Raw genomic sequence first — 14,372 nt, 5'->3', positions numbered from 1 at the left:
TTAACTAATGACTAGTGATAGTTTAGAGTTTAATTACCCGATAACTTCTATCAATGTGTAACTCAACCATGAATGATAAGTTCGAGGGCTTTGCAACTTTGGATTTAGTTTCATTGAAAGAAACTATAAGTTTGATTCTCAAATTTAAAAGTTGGTGTAATTACAAATAGGAAATATATATATATATCTTTCATCTCTAAAAGTTATAATTATTTTTTTCAAAAATAGGAAAAAGGATCAATTACCTTTTATTTCGACTAATAGAAAAATATATATAGAGTTCGATTGCCAAAAATGTGCATTCAATAAGAGTCACTCTCATTAAATAGGGTATGAATATTAGGATACAAAATCGCATCTGGGTTACCAGACTATTTAAGGAACATCATCAAATAAATGTAAAAATTTCCTCAACTATGAAGAAATTTGAAGTAAAATTTCATTGACGAACACAGCAGTTGAGTTGAGCTTAGTATCTTACGAACTGTCTGTCATCTCCCTCTTTCTTGCTCTTACTGAATCTGTTGTTGACGCCTTCTACTTTACGCGTTTTCTTCCTGAATTTTGAGGCACTGCTGTCAATGTTAAGGTTCACCTTCGGAGGGTTGGAAAAGCAGAATGAAGCAGCAATACCCTGTATGTGCACATTTATTTATAAAGTGAGAAGTGATAGAATATATATAATAACCTTCCTCCAGATACACGAGTTCTAGCAAAGAAAACTTCAAGATGTAATATAATACGTTCAGAACATGTTTAAGAGTGATTCTAAAATGGTTAAAATTAGTACGAAACACATTTCTAATGATTCAAAACACACTTAAATATAAGATTAATTTCAAGGCATTCAAGTTGTGTTATGGAGTGACTTTGAACATGATAAAAGTGATTTTAACAGTTTTAAAATCAATCTCAAACATGCACTCATTTCCGTGTGAACAAAGGCTTGTCTATCGAACTATTTTAGTTTGCTAAGATTTAGGTAGAAAATGACATAGCATAAGCGAATTATCTTTATATGCATAGATGAGAAAAAATTAGTTAGTACCTGCAGATCAAGGCGGTGGACATTGAAAATATCTTTCATTGAGTGTGAATTGTAAGCTAATATATAGGATCTATAAGCATCCTTAGCTGACTTGTTCAAATAATAATTGCTCCCAACTAGTTTCTCCTGGCATCATTCAAAAGAGTCCAGAGTTAGAATCAATGGATTAGTAATAAATATTTCATAATGTATGCCTGTGCTCGAGATGACAAGGGAATCACCAGATGAGATTGCACGTTGGCCAGTTTCTTATCGCTAAACTCATACTCTTTGACTGGAACTTTTGCTGCCTGCCAATAGAACACGAATCATCAAACTATTAATAAGACGGTAGAACACTATGAAACTATGTATGCTAATCCCTCCTATCAAACAAGCTCCTATATACAGTTAGGTTTAGTTAAGAGAAACGTGAAATTAGCAAAACTGTATGGACTTCTGAGCTTCGTTTGTTTATGCTTTTTCTCTAATACTACTTGACCTCTGTGAAGAAGTTAATTTGAATCTCACAGTGCTTACAATTCAACATAAATATTAGGGAGAATACCGGACCTTCAGATAGCGAAGAAACTGAATCTCTTCAGGAATCAGGAAAAGTAGGGCATTTCCTTTGCTACCTTCCCCTCGAGCTGTTCGACCAACTCTGTGAATGTATTCCTAAACTCAATGATTTCATACAACATTAAACTCAATTAGTACAGGAATAACCTATTTTAAAAAATATAATACAGGAATTACAAGGATACTAAATGCGACGTGAACATAATTAAGGAGCAAGAGGCACCTTCGGTTCATCTGGAGGATCGTACTGCACAATCCAATCCTGAGACATTTGAAATGAGCATAGAGAATCAATGAGAATTACATGGTAAGCTAAATGGCTCTAAGAAATGTAAAACCATTATTATCCTTAAACTCGGTAATTTTAATATGTGGTTTCCAAAAGGCCAGTCCACAGATGCGAGATGCCAACTATGAAGTAAATAAAAATCTATCAGTTCTATTCTATAGTCATTGCAATACAAGTTCCTTGTAACCTCATCCTTCCAAGGTTTATGCTGATAGAATTGATCTCTTTTAACGAATCCAGACAAAGTATTTGTGGACAGGACACTTACACCCCAAAAGAACTCCAATGTAAAAAGGAGCCGCCCCACCTACCCAAACAAACACTACAAGTGTATACACAAAATTATTGAAAATAGAGATGTAGAACAAACACAAATTTATGTGGAAACCTAGTACAAGGAGAAGCTGATATTTCTTATTGTTTTCTCATGATAATAAAGTTACAAAGGAAAAAATATTTATAGGCAACACGAGCCTAATTAAAACAATAAAAAATTAAGGCAAAGTAAATCTCAACTACCCTTGGGCTAACATGACCCAAAGCCCACTATTTCTAACAAAAATAAATCAGGAAAGAAAGAAGAAGATAACTTACGACAGCAGGTATATCAAGTCCACGTGCAGCAACATCAGTACATAGTAGGATCCCAGTCTGGGCCTTGATGAAGGAAAAGAAGGTAGAAGTTCTCTTCTGCTGCTTTTGCTTTCCATGGATATCCATGCAGTCGACCTTAATATATCTAAGAAGGTCCGCATGGAATTTCACAGAATTACAAGATGAGAAGAAGACCATTACTTTCTTAGATAAATTTTTCTTCAAGAAGGAATATAGAAGAATGAATCTTTTAGAGCTGGGCACAACACAATAACCTTGTTGCAACCCCTCATTGGTGACCTACAACAACACATACAATTTAATCAATCAGAAGCAAGTACTTACATATTAAATTAACATATATACAACAGTAGATTATGTTACCTTTGTTCTACCATCGTCCACATCAATATAAATAGGAGTTGACTGAAATGACAAGCGAACAAGATCTTCCACCTGAACCAAAATCAATCCACATGAACAAAGAAATAGAAGTTCATAAACTGATAGCTGTTTATACATTATGGTACAAAAGAAGAAAACCCAAGGAGAGAAGAAGTATAAAAGTTGAATGCAATGCACAAACCTTTTGTGTTTGGGTTGCTGAGAATAAAGCAGTCTGCCTATTCTGCAAATAATATGCAAATTGAAATACCATCAGATTACAGTATTGCACGAGGAAAAGAATGATCCCACCATAATAATAATAAAAACAACAATAGTAGTGTCAGTGCATTCCTACCCAAACACTACTTTAACCCCATTTGCAAAGTTACACCAGAAGATGTGGCAACTTCTAATAAGTAATTATACAGTATTGTAAAAGCCCAATCATCGCAAAAGACATAGGACAACATTCAATTACCTTTGGGAGAAGATTTATAATTTGTTTCATTTCCTCCTCAAAATTGGTTTCCAATATCCTGTCTGCTTCATCGATTATGAGACACTGCAAAAGGCGTTTAGACAGGAAAGAATGTAATGACATGCTATAAAATTGAGGATTACATACAGGAAATTACTAACATAATTCAATGAGTTACTCAAATGCAAATTCAAGTCACTGTGAATGAAAACAAAAAATTCAGATTTTTTAGAGATGATAAAAACCAACTTAATTAATATATAAGCCTATTATTCGTGAAATAATTTCTCATCCAAAAACAGGGAACATGTGAGCAGACCACACGTTGGCAGCAACAAGTTCATAGAGGAAGTCGCTAGCAACCAAATTTAAAAAATGCAATCTTTACTTAGAATTGCTAAAAATGTTTTCCAATATACATAAATAATGGCAAGTAAATGAAAGATAGGCCACATTACCTTCAAGTTTTTGAACACAAAATTCTTGGTGTGCTGAAGATGGTCGAGAAGACGACCAGGGGTTGCTATTAATAGATTGACCCCCTTTGTAATACGATCAGCCTCAGCTTGTCGGCTAGAACCACCGGTAACAAGGCCAAGTGTCTGTGAATGATATTTGAGAAGCTCTTTTGCTACTTCATGTGTCTGAATTATTAAAAATTGTAAGTTAGTAATAATATCAAGAGAGCTGATGAGATTGACGGATGGTTGGAAAAAAAAAAAAAAATAGTAAGCTCATTCAGCATCAATAACTAAATAATTATAAGAGAAATACAAGTTAGGGGGAATAATCGGTCAACCTGCATCGCAAGCTCCCGTGTTGGGCAAATAACTATAACGCCAGTTCCATTTCGAGGAGTAAAGCAAATGTGATGCAGCAACTCCACAGCTGGTATAAGAAAAGCAAGAGTTTTTCCGGATCCAGTCCTTGCAGCTCCAAGAATATCTTTCCCAATTAGAGAAGGCGGAATTGCTCTGGCTTGAATCTGCATTCATAATGTCGAAAAAAATTTAAGAATATGAAAGTCAATGTATTAGTAAGGTTCAAATCCTTAAACATGATACACCACTTGTTGTACTAATAAAAACAAAAAAACAAAACCAGCTCAAGATTCATAAAAGAACTCCAACCATTTTCGAGTGTTCAACTTACTCCATTAAAATCAATTTATAGTCATCATCAAGGTTAATACCATTAGTCACGCACTGACATTAAACAAATCCAGCAAACTTAAAATTAAAAATATTTGACAATAGAGCCTCTAAACAGAAATCTCACCTGAGTCATATGCTCAAATCCCATGTCTTTAATCGCCCGTAGAGTTTTCTCTGACAATTCAAGCGAATCAAATGAAACGGAACTCATAATTCCTGACCCACCAGTCTTAGCCTTATTTTTCTTATTCTCATCCTCCTCACCCTCCCCTTCCACGCCATCCTCGCCCTCGCCATCATTAACATTATCGTTCCCTTCGTCTTCCAACTCGTCATTCACCTTTGTTTTCGTCTTCGTCTTCCTCTTCTTCTTCATCTCGTTTTTTTTCACTCTCTCCTCTGGTTCGTTGCTTACACCATCTTCTTCCCCTTCTTCTTCGCCTTGCATTGAACTTTGAAGTTCCAATTCTTCCGTAGTAGTTGAAGGAAGATTTTTCTTGGGTCTCTTCCTCTTGCGCCTTTTGTTCATTGCCTCAACCTCTGATGAGGAGGGAACTTTCTCATCCAATTCGACCATGGCATTAACTTCTTCCAAGTGATGATTGTCGCTAGAATTTCGAACAGGAATAATGAAAGAGAAGAGTTTGATACTAAGCCAGTAGGGACTAAGCCGCCCAGCTCTTCTAGGGTTTATCTGCTAAACCCACCGGCGTTAGAGAAAAATTCGACGACTTCAACGACTACACGATGCGCACCTATTTGGGCCAACAAGTCGACCCGTTTAAATAAAATTATGGGCTCTCTGGGCCTAATTGAATCGACAAGTCGACGACTTCTTATCTCAAGCTTTATCAAGATTTAAGTTAATTAATTAATTAATTTAGAATCAAACCAAATTTATTCGTTTAGCTATTTTTACAAAGAAGATACATTCAAACATTTTTCAAAAAATATTGTTTTAATTTGGCAATGTCTAATGAAACAAAGAATATTCATCATAGATGCCATCTTTCATTATTTCATGAATGTTGTGAAGTTGAGAAGCACGACCGAATTATAGAGAAAATATAATATAACAATAATAATATGATAATATATACAATATACTATATAAATAAATTACTGGATTACTAAAACAAGATATTCAAGAGCAGGAAAAAAAAATTTTCATTATGCCTCAAGCTCAACTAATGTTTATACAAATGTCACTATTTTATAAGATTTAGAGGAAGTGACACATAATAACGGACACTCTTTAAAATATAAGACAATATAGATGGAATATGAAAGAAGTGATACATGACATAGACACGAAGCATAATGGACATTTATTTAGTAATATTTATAATAATGAATACCTTCTAAAAATTATTACATGGCATTATATTTTTAATTAATTTATAGCCATTTGTATAAGTAATAAATTTTTAGTGAAAAATCAACGTTAAAAGTGTAAAATTTAAAATAGATTGACTAAAGTTAAATAAAACTTAAATCTTAACGGTGCAATTGTAATATTTTGAGATCTATAGACTAACTTCAAATTAAACTAAAACTTAAATTAAAAAATTAGTGTTTTCAAACTTAAGGATCAAATAGAAACTATATTTACAATCTAAGAGCAAAAATGTATCTGGTGCGTTTAAATTGGCTTTCTAAGTGTTTATAAACATTTTCTTCTCCTAAAAACACTTAATCCAAGTATGCATTTAAATCTTCAATTTTATTTAGAAAGGTCAAATACATCATATTCATTTTATTTTAATCCATACTTGTTATAAATTTTAAATACAATGTTAATATATTTCCAAAATTGATCGTGGGAAAGTTAATCATAGATTTTGTTTTGTTTTTCTTTTATATAGTTAACTAAGAATTAAAATTAAAACTAGTTTTGAGATTTGATTGAAAATAGAAGTAAATAGAGATATTTGAAAATACATAATAATCTAAACTAAGAACCAATTTGGTGGATTAGACATGTGGGTTGCAACTTGAAAGACAACACTTGTAAAAACAAGCGGGGCATGTCAAGGCAAATTGGGAAACATTTAGCCGGACTAGATGCACGTCTTCATCACCAATGTGACACTTTAAACAGACAAATGTCAATTTATATCACCATCCAAACCCACACAAATGAGCTCTAAGTTCAACTCATCTTTCTTAGCAATCTCTACGCACTTTAGAAAATAAGATGTCAAATTATTATGTCAAATATCAATGATTTAATTGCAAGTTAAAAGAACTATAATTTTCGTCTATATTAGGTGAGGGAGACAAATTAACAACATTTGGAGACTACACAAAACAATCAATAAACCTAGAACACCTTCGGGCCATCGGTATTGGGAAGGATTTTGGATATACAATAAGGTGAAAGTCCATATTAATTGGTGCAATGATGGTATCATGAAGCAGGCTAGCCACTATTCTTTTGAAGAATGATTGATTAGATACATAAAGCATGGAAAGAGAGGGAAGAATGTTTTTTTAGAGATAATGATAAGCACTTCTTTGTTTACTTTCTTTTTGTTCTCCTTTTTTCACATGTTGTAGATTATACTTGTAGTAAAAATCAATATTTAAGTGTATTTCTAAATGCATCTATCTTTGTGCATCTTACTCTCATCACACATATAAAAATATAAATATTTTTTTTAAAAAAGGTATAGATAATTTAGTGTGTGACAGACTAGAATCTCACGTACTAGAATGAGAGATGCACAAAAATAGATGAAAGAAGGAGGATGCGACTCAGAATTTCTCATTCCGACCTGCTCGTTTTCCCCTTTTATCTAAAAAGGGGAGAGAGAGAGAGGCGGTAATGAAAGCCATGAAACCAGGAAGAGAAAAAGAGGCCCCTACAAAGTGGCCACATCGAGCCCACTAGCCAAATCGTCCATGTGAAATTAGATCATTTTCTTTCAACTAGGCCCATTTTTGGCGATTTATGTTCTTGCTATTTCCTATACTCTATGTCTATAATAGAACCAAAGCTTTCCCCCGTGTTCATTGATTAGATACATGAATCCTTGAAACTATGTCCCATTTGATCTTTAGCTGTAAGTATAGAAAATCAATCTATGAAATTATGATGAAGTGATGATCCCAAAACTAGGAGAAAAGAATCAAGCCAGAAACTTAAGAGATGTGAAAGTAGAGACTTGGTACTTTGAAGAAGAGTAAAAAGCAGTCAACAAAAGGAGGAAAGCTCATCAATGGTGTCAGGGATGCGAGTTGCAATTCCTTAGGATAATTCTTTGCCCTTTTGATGACTTCTATGAACTGGCTTTATTTTAAAAACATATTGGGATTAATTTGAAAAGAAAAGAAAAAGTAAAGATTGGAATATCTTAGTCTATTAGCCAATAGATCAAGGGCTGAAATTTTGTGGACATAGGTTGCTAGATGATTGAAACCTCACGAGGAAAGATGAAGGAAGAAGACACATAACTAATGATCGTTGGTGAATTTATTGAGGAAAGGTTGCGGGTGGAGGAGACATCCTTACCTTGGAGCACCCCACCATTCTGAAAAAGAAGGCAACAGCAAGAATAATCCTCTTTTCCTTCTTAACTTATCTTTCAACTTTAATCTCTAATCAAAGTATGACTGCGTTTACGAGCTTTCTCAAAATGCATCTCTATCCAAATAAGTATCTCTCTTATCTCTAGTTCGAAATTTCCTACAGATGGATTTAGTGAAATGGTACTTCGTTTAGAAAGAAAAGGAAAGATCTCATAGGTTTAGGATTTGATCAAATGCGTCAGATCGCACAATATCAATCATTTTCTATTAATTCCAAGACAAAGGTTTAACAGTCAAAATGAAGGAGCTACGGGTAGGATCTATCAACCAAAAGAGAGAATGGAAATATGTCTAATTCCTCTTAAATATGGAGAGAATTTGGCTTTAAACCATTCTGCTCAACGGCCTAATGGTTCGATATATAGCTCATAAACACACAAAAGTAAGACAAGAAATTGACGAAAATTCACCAGAGCATAAAGCACCCTCATTATGGTTGGTTTAGAGACAAAGAAACTATGTTAGATCCACATGACATGATTAAAGAAGATGATGCAGGTATGGATAGATTATAGATGTCATTTTTGGAAAGAGAACAAGAGTGGAAACAAATAGTAAAAGCACTTGCCTGCAATAAGTAATAGCATTGATTTAAATCCCTCTTTCTTTTGCTCCTGTAAACATGTTGTTGATTGGGGAGTCTCTGTTATTGGCAAACAAGAAGGATTTAACCAAAATGCAAAGACAATCATTTGATTGCAACACCCACCTTGTCTTATCAAATATAAAGGACTGAACAAAAAACTATACATATACACCTTCATGGCCCCTCCTCCCATCATGTTATAATGTATTGCCCCCCCCACCTACTCTAACAAAATACAATAAACCCACTAACCATTTTCCCAAAAGATCAGAAAGGAAAAAGGAAAATTAAAAACAAAAGTAAGGTTATGGAGAAATGTAGCTAGCTAGGCTCCATCAAGGCTTGACTAAATTCTTTTGCAAATGAGCAAGACCCAGAGCTTTCATGGCTGCAACTTAATTAGACTCTAAGAAGATAGATACTGAGTTCAGGAGTTCCATTGCTATCTGGGTTCATCATATAGAAAGCTTCAGAATCTCTAGAACCCACAATTCTCTCAAATTTGGCTCTCATGTACATAATTTCATTATCAGAACAGGCTTCAGATTCAGGCGATTCAGCTCCAGCGGATTCGGACTCGGCTTCATAGTTTCCTGGTAGAACACCCGCACCCATGGAAATTGGCTCCACGGCCTTGAGGATTTTCATCTCTTTAACCCCACAATCCTTCCTTGTAGCAAAACCACTCTTCTTCCCATTGCAAAAAGTCCTCCAGAGAGGCTGTTCTAGAAGTCTCACTGCCTTCTTTTCTCCTTCTTTCTCTTTATCACATTCCAACGCAATTCGGACTAACCCAGACGCCATTTCTTTAACCAAGCCACTAATAGGCGTCGCAAGCTCTACCAAAAACGCAGGTTCCGAGTTAGGGTCTCTTTGAAATGCGAAGTGAACATGGCCACGCCGAGAGCCGAAAAGGGTTCCAATGACCCGAGAACCCAGTCCTGGTGAAAGGGTCGACCGATTTTTGGCAAAAACCGTGAGAACCGAACGCAACCGCGCAACTGCAACGGCCGGCATCTTCCTCCTTTGTGGTTGGGCTGCGGTATGCGGTCGCTGCGACTGCGGCTCTGGAGAGACGACTCTGTTTTTTTTCTTCACTTCTTCAAGCTCGGCCGGTTCGGAGGAGGGCTTGAGAGTTGGGAGGGGGCATTGATCGTCTTCTTCTTCACTACCTACCTTCTGGGTCCAGTGGAAATGTCTTCTGGAGGAGGAGGAATCCATGACCGTCTTCATATGAAAAGCAAAGAAAGATAGCAGGAAATATTGGAGAAGAGAGTGAGTGAGAGAATATAAAAGAATGGAAGAGATTCTGCGCTCTTCTCTTTAATTTGGTATGTGGGGGCAGTACTCAAAATTCTTTATTTTCTAGGCAGCGCAAGAGAATCCTGACAAAAGAAACACACACTGACCCACCAGCTGACATACGAAATATGGAAGAGAGAGACATAAAAATGGAAAAGAAAGGAATCTGAGGCGACAAAGTGAGTGTTCTTTCACTTTCTTGTGGGTAGTGAGAAGGGATTGGTAGGGATTTTAATTGACTGACCCTTTTACATTTTGACCCAAAAATCTCAGACGAGTAAAATTATGGAGCCGAGGATCGAGACCCTACAAAAGAGTGGAGACAACACTGTTCACAATGAACATTGGTCGGAAAATGCTACCTCTGAATAGTTCTGAGATGTGTCTTATGAAGATGCAAAGTATCATAAGAGATGACGTAATGCTTATCTGATAGTGTTGCTGAAATCTCATGGCCTTTGCTGGTTGTAGAGTATACATTCTACCAACTTCTGTAACTGACGCCTCCTAGTTTAATGAGCCACAAGGATGAAGAAAGAGGGAAACTTCAAGTTTTTGAAAAAAAATATATTAGCCGTTATATGATTTGACCTCCTTAACATAAACTAAATCTTAGTCACCTTTCAACTGCATTATGGCATTGACTCCCCTTTTGATTTATATGGTTCAAAATCTCGTTAGAATGCAGGTAGTGAGGTTATCTGCTCTAACTACTTGCCCTCATGTCTTGACAAAGCTGGGAAGCTCAAAAGATAAAATCCACTCAATGGAAAGTGACAAAAACAAGAAAGTAAAAACTTGAGCAAAAATGCACCAATGAGTTGGAAACCCCCATACCCTTTTTTTATTTCGTTGACCGAGCGATGTGAACTCATTGTAATGATGTAGTTGGATCTCAACTGGAGGATGTAACTCAAGCTCGATCAGCGCATAATCTGAAATACACAAATCAAAAGCAGATTGACTGTGTTAAGCAGAAAACAAACGAGTCAGGGAGTATAAAAGGCAAGAGAGTTTATATTAAATATATAATGATGATTTGATACAAAACATCTCAGGAGGGAAACGTACAAGATCAGAAACTGCAAAGTGATTACGTACAGTTTTTTCCAAGTATTTGCTTACTCTGTTAAACTCCTTTAGTTAACTCTCTAAATTTTGATCAAGCTCTGGCTCTCAAGTACTAGGAGCAGGGGCTCCACCGATTATTATTGCATGTGCCTTCCTGCAAACATTCTCTGCTGCTCAGGCAATGCTTCTTCCTCTCGGTCCACACAACTGCAATACTGCAGTGATCCACTTCACCCTCACAGAACCCTGTTGGAGAAAATTCAAAAAACCAAAATCAATAATTGAATGGTTTCTAAAAATTATGGCGGTAGTTTGATTTGATGACTGGCAATTTTCATTCTAATCATTATTAAGAGGAGTTATGATTAATATTATCAAAACACTATTCACGTGTTTTGTAATTTTGAAAGGAATTACTTCAATTTTTTAAGAAAAATAATATAAAAAAAAGTACATGTGAGAAGAAATACAGTAATAAAAGAAAATTACTTTTAAAAAGTGACTCCAAGCACATTTTTTCAGATTTTTATTCTTTAAAACAGAAAACCATTTTGAAAACAGTTTCCAAACAATCCCCATGTAATTTTTATATAATATATATTCATTTTCAAAACTTAACTTCTTTTTAAAAGTTATGGCGGTATTTACATTGAAAAGATGAGGATCCTAGGAGAGTAGCAAAACGCCTGCTAACGTTGAACGGATGGATCTGCACGGAGATTATAGACAGGTATTGACAAAATAGTTAACCACAATCGAAAAAAAAAACCCATAGGTTTGAAACAGTACTGTTCACATGCCAGCCATCTAATCGTAAAGCAAGCCTCGCATCTAGATGTAACTGTTCGCAGAATAAACCTATCACTAGTTTTTTCCAAGTGATTTACAAATTTTCTCCAAGGAAATCTCGCTGTTCTCTAAAACTCTCACTTGAATCATATTTTTGCTACCTTAAATATATCATTCTTTAAAAAAAATTCAAAAGATATTCTCGTTCTAAAACTATTCTTGATGAAATAAAAGGTATCAAAAACTATTATTAGATCCTCATCATTGAAGTAGTACTTACAAATTACAACAACAATAATGATAATGCCATAGAAAAATGTTCTTTTGAAAACACTCTCAACACATGTCCTGAAGCCTACGGGTCACAGAAAAGGCCTCGAATTAGTATTAAGAGAGCAGAATAGTGTGAGAAAACTATATCAGGAAAAATGAAACAAAGAAATTGCAAAGTGAACAAATTAAGCAACTCAAAAAACATTCCTCGTGCTTGTCTCCAAAATAAGTTTAAAGGCAAATATTCCACAGAAATATCTTGCTGACTGTTTTACAAAATAACTTTATCATTTCCAGCGTAACAGAACTAGGAGATCTACAATATCTTCGGACGTAGACTAGTAATTACCTAAGAGACGGAAAATGTGAAAACCATATAGGATTTCATCTCACCACCAATTGATGATAAGGAAACTAGTCTATCTATCGTTAAAGAGTAACGAGGTCCCTTGATTTTAAAAATATATGCGAGATACTCCACAAATACATATATGCAAAAAACTAAGAATAGCGAGGGAGAGAAAAATTACAACACTGCACACATAAACAAAAGAAGAAAGGAAAGAAGAGAATGAGTTCTAGCAGCTTTCTCTTCCTCTAATCTTTCTTTCTTTGTAATACAGACCGAAAACGGGGCTGAATCAGAAAATGATCTGCACCTCTTGCAACATTAATTGTCATACAAGCGACCATTAATGATTTTGATCATGGTTCTGATTTAAAAGAAGAACATATTGCATCACCCATAATAATTTTAATCTCAAACTAAGATTATGAACATGAATTGGCAAAAAGAAATGGGAGCTAATCACACCAAACTACAAGTGCTATTAACTGGTAATAGAATCAATCAATCTTGTAATATAGATGATAGAATATAACCAATTCAGCTCAAAATTTATTTCTCGTACTACAAGCATTCTATCACAATTCTAGAATCCGGAAAAAAAATCAAGAAATCTTAATCACACTACAATCCAAGAAAGAGAAAGCATCTACAGTGTGAATTAATTCGCTGATCAACCATACGCGTTAACCACTCCAATACCAATGATCAACAAAAGATATCCTTCATGTTATCGATTTCAATCAATAAACCAAAACTAGGTAGACGAATTAAAAACTCCAGGAAAATGAATAATAACAAAACCTAAAAATAATCAGCATTCACCATTGTAATCGTAGAGTGATTAGTGTGCCTTTGAGCATCCTCTCCTCTCTGAAAACTTTTCACGGTTTGCAGTGCAGTGTCCACCATTTCCATAACAATCACAATAAATAATCACAAGTCCAAGACAGAATAAAAGCAGAAGTCGGATAAACGATCCGCGCTCACCATAGGTTACTGAATCGAATCGGAAAGAACAAAAGTACAGAGACTCGAAGGATTGAAGAAGTCATTGTTGATTTGGCGCCAAGGAAAGGCCTTACTGAAGTCTGTTCTACCACGCGCCAACTAGACGCGTCGGAACAAGCTGATCGTTACAAAACCTCCAACTTTTGGGCTTTGAATCGAATTGGGCCGTGGGCCGTGGTCTGTCCGCTCGAATTTTTTCTTACTCTAATTATTCTAATTATAACGGGTAATTGTAATTATTTCCATTTAAGAAATAATAATCAACCACGTTACCAACATTTAAAAAATATTGCAAATATAGCAAAATTACTGCTGATAGACTTGTGTCACCGATAGACTCGTATGATCTATCGGTGATAGACCAATTTTTACAATATAATCTATCCGTGATAAGACTCTATCATGGATAGAATTTGACAAATTTTGCAAAATTTACAACTGTTCCCAATTATAATCGAGATAGGAACTATAGACTACTATTCATACGAGTGATAAACCGATATTTACAAACATACTATTCATTTTAATAAATTTTGTTATATTTATAATTTTTTAAAACATTACTACATACTTAATTATTTTGAATCTAATTACTATATTTGTAACTATTCATTTTTCTAAATTCTTTTGCATTACTTTATATTAAATTTATTTGATACTTAGAATGTTCGACAATCTTTCCTCGCGAACTATAGTCTAGCTAAATATATCAAAATTGTCAAAGTATACTTAGCTTAACTAACACATGTATGTACCCAATAACAAGAGGTTCCAATTCAAATCCTTTCGTCCCAAGTTGTATTAATCTTGAATTAGAAAGATAATAAATAATTGTGTGTTTGATTAGTGACTCCATCAAAATCATCATACATAAACAAAATAAAAATTGTAT

At 34.8% G+C, this 14,372-nt stretch overlaps 2 protein-coding genes across 2 annotated transcripts; both read right to left on the bottom strand.

Moving 5' to 3' along the window:
• Positions 1-285: 285 nt before the first annotated feature.
• Positions 286-5,255, bottom strand: LOC101209673 (DEAD-box ATP-dependent RNA helicase 51). The gene is made up of 12 exons (XM_004137411.3): positions 4,636-5,255; positions 4,157-4,342; positions 3,816-4,001; positions 3,358-3,441; positions 3,079-3,120; positions 2,877-2,948; positions 2,493-2,792; positions 1,833-1,871; positions 1,601-1,705; positions 1,270-1,338; positions 1,049-1,174; positions 286-634 (listed from the first exon to the last, which is right to left on the bottom strand). Exons 1-12 carry the CDS (start codon positions 5,086-5,088, stop codon positions 470-472), a joined length of 1,827 nt encoding a protein of 608 aa, XP_004137459.1. The 5' UTR covers positions 5,089-5,255; the 3' UTR covers positions 286-469.
• A 3,402-nt stretch (positions 5,256-8,657) lies between these two features.
• On the bottom strand, positions 8,658-10,164 carry LOC101209919 (protein MIZU-KUSSEI 1). Its single transcript, XM_004137412.3, has one exon. The coding sequence runs from the start codon at positions 9,919-9,921 to the stop codon at positions 9,088-9,090; it is 834 nt and encodes a 277-aa protein (XP_004137460.1). The 5' UTR covers positions 9,922-10,164; the 3' UTR covers positions 8,658-9,087.
• Positions 10,165-14,372: the final 4,208 nt, after the last annotated feature.

The sequence above is a fragment of the Cucumis sativus genome, chromosome 1 (assembly GCF_000004075.3).
Source record: "Cucumis sativus cultivar 9930 chromosome 1, Cucumber_9930_V3, whole genome shotgun sequence".
Classification (NCBI taxonomy): Eukaryota; Viridiplantae; Streptophyta; class Magnoliopsida; order Cucurbitales; family Cucurbitaceae; genus Cucumis; species Cucumis sativus.
The sequence above is the reverse complement of the archived record's forward strand: the minus strand, read 5'-3'. Positions and strand labels throughout refer to the sequence as shown.